Source organism: Prosopis cineraria, unplaced genomic scaffold (assembly GCF_029017545.1).
Source record: "Prosopis cineraria cultivar Desert tree isolate PC_DT_omini unplaced genomic scaffold, ASM2901754v1 PC11, whole genome shotgun sequence".
NCBI lineage: Eukaryota > Viridiplantae > Streptophyta > Magnoliopsida > Fabales > Fabaceae > Prosopis > Prosopis cineraria.
In genome coordinates this window covers 2,919,101-2,925,539 of record NW_026555342.1, presented here as the reverse complement: position 1 = coordinate 2,925,539, position 6,439 = coordinate 2,919,101, and the positions used below count along the sequence as shown (strand labels likewise).

The 6,439-nt window shown below is 32.5% G+C and overlaps 1 protein-coding gene across 1 annotated transcript; it reads right to left on the bottom strand.

Annotated features, from left to right (window-relative positions):
- Positions 1–3,729: 3,729 nt before the first annotated feature.
- On the bottom strand, positions 3,730–4,734 carry LOC129285612 (probable disease resistance protein At1g15890). The gene has a single exon (XM_054921364.1). It carries the CDS (start codon positions 4,732–4,734, stop codon positions 3,730–3,732), a length of 1,005 nt encoding a protein of 334 aa, XP_054777339.1.
- Between the last annotated feature and the right edge of the window lie 1,705 nt (positions 4,735–6,439).

Here is a 6,439-nt window from a genome sequence, read left to right as displayed (position 1 = left end):
GCTTCTCCTCCTTTAATGCCTATAATATTCCATAAAAATATATCATTTCATCTTCAATAAATTAAAATTGTATATGTTAATGGTAAATATTTTGTCTTTTTAGTTTTCTGGTAAGTGATGCAAGCCCAAAATATTGGCACAAAAAATAAGAATTAAGACTATAACAATGTTAGAGTTAGATTATTGAAAAGATATTTTATAAAATTAAATAACAAAACTTAAACTTTATAAACAGTTAGAGGATTAATGACTTAAAGTTTCATGCAACTTTCACACAAGCATAAACTGATCCCAGATCTTAATTACAATATCTTTTAATGGCCTAATCTTTAACAATAAAAAGAAAAAACTATATTATCACTTGCTGAAATTTATTAACAAATGAAATGAAACCACAAAATATTGTTTCCTCAAGAAGTAAAATACCCCTAAGAACCCTCCTTATATATATATATATATATATATATTTGTTAATTAACGAAACCTGAGATGGTGGCATAAAAACACAGTATATACAATCTAAAGCTTTTTAATTACGACTTGGATTTTAATTTTCAGGCGCCTGAAGTGGCTTTTTGGCAAGACCTTGGACTTTAATGAAATGGTTTTTTTTTTTTTTGGGGGGGGGGGGAACTGAATACTTCATGCAAATTGAAATCAAGCAGCAATACAACAAAGTCTGAATTTTACCACAAAAAAAAAAAAAGGTCTGAAAGAGCAAACAGAAAAGCCAGCAATGCAGGAAAAACAGAACAATGAAAATAAAAAATTAAACAGAAAAAGCATAAAAGCTAAGGGAAATCGTCCCACGCCAGAACTGTCAACTGTACGAGAAGATGCAGCCAAAGATAAATTAGGATATTATTTTTAAAACAGAAATGATATATACATCCAGCTCTTTTTTTTTAAAACAAAAATACATCCTCCATATTTTTTCTGGAAATTATTTTTTCATATATTAAAGATGCTCCAATTGTTACTACTAATTAGGAATGGGAGAACTTTTTATTGAGCATAAAGTAGAAAAAGATTTTTATTTTTTTGGAAAGATGGTTTGTTTTCAAAAGTTAATTGTTGCTATTTTAGGTTTGGGATTAGAAAAGATAAGACGCCATATTAAAAGAGACGCTTGATTTGGGAGAGTGGCTACAATGAAAACGACATGACTGATAAAATTACATTTTGACCCTTCTTCTTCTTCTTGTTTGTTTTGTTTTTTGTTTTTTTTTGAGAGAATTACTTTTTGACCCTTCGTTTCAACTGCTTGAAAAAAGTTATTTTCTATTCCATGTTAGATATCATGTACTTTCATTAGTCTATTCTAACGAGGCAAATGTAATCTCCGTTACCAAGATAATGTAGAAAACTAACAGCAAGGGCTCTACGGTCAAAATGATAGGAGTCAATTAATATGGACAATAAATATTTAATTTGAATGGTCCCAATTTAACATTAAAATTTTTTATATTTTTTTAAAAATTGACTATTAAGATTTATTTTGGATGATCTAGATTTAATATTAAAAAATTTATAATTTTTATTTTGGTAAATACAATATTAAAAATAAAAATAAGACTCTAAGGGTACTAATTTTAAATTAAAATTTGAAATGAAAGGGGAGGTTAATTTTAAATTAAACATTATAAACAACTTGATGAATGCATTTTTTTATAAGTAGTGAGCGATTATCTACTCTGTTTATTCTTTTTTTTTAATGAACTCTACTTTATTAATCTTAATGTAAAACAACATACGTCTTAATAATACAATGCTTACATTTTAGATAAATATATGAATTCATCTTTAATAAATTTAAAATACGTATATATCAAATTTTAATTTTAAACACGAGGGATGAGACATGTTAAGTTATTTTAATTCTTTAAAAAATTATGACCAAATAATTTTTGTTCTCATTTCCCATCTAACTTAATTTTTACTACATTATAGATACTATATTAAAAATTATTAACACATTGGAACTTATAAGTTTTTTATGAAAAACTAACTTGTAAATGTCCTGCCCCAAGCAGCACAAAATGGACAACTAGAACATTTTCTTTTCGATGCAGAAAATCTATTAATTAATTCTTAATGAAAAGAAAAGAAACATTAATAAAAAGTGAGAGGGAGGAACATGTATATGTACCTGAGAAGTAGTGGGATCTGACTGAGTTGCCTTGGACATAGATGGATCATCTTTATTTGTAGTGCTTGATTTCGGCAGAAAACAACATAAAGGACCTACATTGTGACTCGGACTCTTGTCTTTGACCTTTAACACCTCACTTAATTTGCTGTTGATTTTTTTGGGAGATGACATTCTGGATATATGTCCACAAATTCTGGAACATCCTCAATAGACATTACTTTCAATGAACATAGCATGATTTCTTTTTGCATTTGATATAACCATCCCTTTTTCGAACATTGCCCAAATATGTATTTTAGATTGTCACACTTTGAAATCTCTACACGTTCAAGTAATGGAAGATCTTCACACAAACAAACTGAAAATATGAATTCCAATTCTTCACACCCTGTAACATTGAGGAGTTTCAATTTGGGAAACAATGATTCATGACTACTACTCTTTGGATCAGAATCTTTATAATCCACTTTCTCCTCTGTTGATGATCCCTCGTCCCTTAATATGCATTTCAGCTCAGAACATTATTTTATCTTCAACGTTGCTAGCTGCTTTAGAGTTTGAGCAGTGGATAGATGAAAAAGGCACGTCATTGAGCAATTCTTTATTTTTATGGACTTTAGATTATCCAACTCTAGCTCACCCTTAAATAATGTGCCTTCCAACATTTGACATGCTTTAACTCCAGCTTCTCTAATTGCTTGAGGAATCCAGTAGGATAATGATCACAACATATTTCTCTTATATTCGCCCTATCAAGTTGCAATTCAACTAACTTGGAGAAGATATTCACACCAAATTTAAGTTGGAGATTCTCAGCATGGACCAAATACTTTATGTCAGACCAAGATGTTAAAGAAAGCTTGATTAAGTCATTCATAGCTCCATGTTCAATTGAAACAAGGCCAGGAATAAGACTGTTATGACTCATTTCAATATCTCCTTCTAACTCTAGAATCTCTGCTTTTGCTATCAATGATTTAATCATTTCTTTAGAGAATATCCTTTGTAACTTTTCTTGCTTGCAACTTTTTTTTATTGAAATATCCAATTGAGGAGAATAGAAATTAGAGAAGCCACCACCATCTATATGATATCTTTGATATTCTGGAAGGGGTGTAATTTGAGAAACCTCTTCATCCTCGAGCATATGATCCTCATTCAAAACATAATACAATTCTTCTAGTTGTGAGCATCTTGCAATCACTTCAAATGGATTATTCCTTTCAATCGAGCAATGTATTAAGCCTAGATATCTCAACTTTTCCAGCTCACTAACTCCATTTGGCAATTCAATTATTAAACAATTGATCAATTCAAGAGTCTCAAGCATTTGTAAGTCTTTTAGCACAGATGTATCACCTGATTCCCAATTGGTTAGGGAAAGAGTTGTGATATTTTCTAGTGGTTGAATTGATTTTAGTAGTGACAAAGATGAAATTCTCCCAAACTCAATCCTAGAAAATAAAAGCAACACCCTAAGATTCTTCATGCCTATAAAGAATTCACATGGAACTTTCAAAGAAGCAATTTCATTGATCCATATTAAGAGAACCTCAAGTTGTCTTCCATTAAAACAATTAGAGAAGTCGTTTATGATCCAAGATGAATATTTCATATTCCTTCAATTTTGGCTTAAAATCCATAAGTACTTGAACCTTTTCATTTGCTATCTCTAGGGCCACTTCGCGAATCACATCATGCATCTTTACACATTCTTCATCGGCCTTCAATAATAAAGAAGAATTTATGAGCTTGTTGTTAACCACATTCACTTGACTTCTTGCTATATTATATTTGTCAAATTCTCCAAAGAGGCCTACACTTATAGAATTTTTGCTTAAAAGCTCTATAGGTATTTCGTAAGCTTTTGGGAATATAGAACACAACAAGAAGAGAACCTGGGCTTTTCTATCTTTTAGAGAAGTATAGCTTAACTTTAAAGAATTATAAAACCTCATTTCAACTTCATCAACAATCTCATGCCTTGATGGTTCAGTATTTCTTAGTGCTGTCAAAGAATCTTGCCATTTTTTTACAAGCCAGTCTTTTAAGGTTTTTGCCGCTACTACAATGATAACTGGTAATCTTCCACACTCATTCACAATATCCAATGCCACTTTTTTCAAATCATCAGGACAATCCTGACCAATTTCAATAGCATGAAAAAGGAAAAGATTCAATGCATCTTTCTCAGGTAAGGCATCTAGGTGAATAATCTTCCTCTTTTGGCATCCCATTTGGGTACAAACATTCTCATTACGCGTGGTTAGCAAAATATTACAGGTACCCGTGCGATGGAACCCAGGCTGAATCCCTATGCTCTCAAGATTGAGCTTTTCCCAAACATCATCAAGTATTATGAGTACCCTCCCAGCATTCGCAATCTTGGTCCATATTTGTTGCGCATGTGTTAATTTCTTTTCTTCCTCTAATTGCAATCCCAATTGCTTCACAACATCATCTCGAATCCTTTTTTCATCCACAGGGGTAGACACATTGGTGAAGATGACTTTGTCGAAGGGCTTTGATTCAACTTGTTGCCCAACTTCTTTTGCCATTGTGGTTTTCCCCGTTCCTCCCATTCCTTGCAATCCAATCATATGATTATGTTCATCTTTAATTTCTGCCTTAAGTCATTCAAATTTCAAGGCTCTGCTCTCAAAGTGTAGAAACTCTTGAGAATGATATGCCATGCCTGGAGCTCCAGCTAAATGGGCAACTTAAGGGAAGTTCTTGTGTTGAACAATTAGTGTTGGAATCTCTTTCATCGCACTCTCTAGTTCCTTGGCTCGTGAATATTGGGAAAAGCAATTGATACACAAACCAAACCATTTCTTTTGTTTAGTGTCTTTGTGAATAATGCCATCCCCTTCTTCAAGCCAGTGCTGAACTATAGGGTCAACCTCAGTTTCATTTATTATTTTGGCTTCTTCTATTTCTCCACGCACACTCTCCATTTCAACAAACAATCTTCCGTTTTCCCTTTCAAAACCTTTAGCATAACTATTGTAACAACACAAATATGGCAGCTCCTTCATTCCTAAATCAACCAATCTTTCGGCACATGTTGTTGCAATATTGGCACCGATCTTTGCCATCTAACATGCATAAGAGATTAAGTTACAGAAGTAACTTGACCAAGATACCTAGGTACACTAACACAAGTAATTTAAAAGGTTTCTAAAACGTGCAAGAGAGATAATCTATAACGTTACAGTTCAACTATGTTGAAGAATATTTTTTGAATGGATTTGGAACATATCTTAGACCAAGAATCTAGATATATAACAAACCTACTCTTATGTAAGATATCTACGACCCGAAAGAGACATATCATATACAGTCTATGATCTGCAAGTCTCATCACCTCTTCAAACAAGGCATCTAGTCTACGATGTCTTGTTGGGATACGATGACTGTACTTCTAAAATTAGTTTAATTTTGATGGCTTTAATTTCCTAGGATGGTCATCCAAGTGCAGAAAATTCTTATGGAGTGATTCAAAACATGAGATCATAAGCAATATCAAATGGAGATCAAGTGGGGAGTAATATACCAATTTGAACCATTAAATCTAGGGATGGCCGCTTCTCTACCAAATCTACCTATTTCAGAAATAGAGGGTATCAAAATGATTAAGTTTTTTTGTTGGTTAGCTCTTAAGATAGATAGAGATTAATAATGAGTGACAAATGGAAATTTATAGGAAATCACTAGGAAAGGAAGCTTCTACTTTAGAATTGTGATGTCTTTATGATGCTTGTGAGATGTGGAGCTAATGTTCTCACCGGATGGCAAGTACCTTTGTTAAGCTCCTCTCTCCCTCCCTCTCTGCGTGCGCGCGCGTGTGCAAAGAATGGGTTCAGAGAGGTTTACGCACTGTAACAATAACAACACCAACACCAAACCTTATTCTACTTGATGGGGTTGGTTACATGAATTACACAATGCTATTGCCTAATGTCATCATGCATTATATATAATAAGAAGTGAAATTTGTGACTGAAAAAAATTCATCACAATCTTTGTGACAAGTTTATGAAGGATTTGTTGTAAAATTCATTGCAGAAAAATTTTACCACAAATTTTGTAATGAATTTGTATTGGATTTTGCAAGGAAAATCCCCCCTGGGTAAATTCTGTAACAAATATAATATTTTGTTATCATGAGATGATTTTTGTTGGGTGTATATTTTTATAAGGTGCTTTGGAAAACTATATATGTCTTAACCCAACAACTTTGACATGGGACAAAACTTGTTCTGAAGATAAAGTACCAGTAAGTTT

Bases quoted from the DNA above. Each gene is read 5' to 3' on its own strand.
- LOC129285612 (XM_054921364.1), bottom strand. From the start codon at position 4,734: ATGGGAGGAACGGGGAAAACCACAATGGCAAAAGAAGTTGGGCAACAA.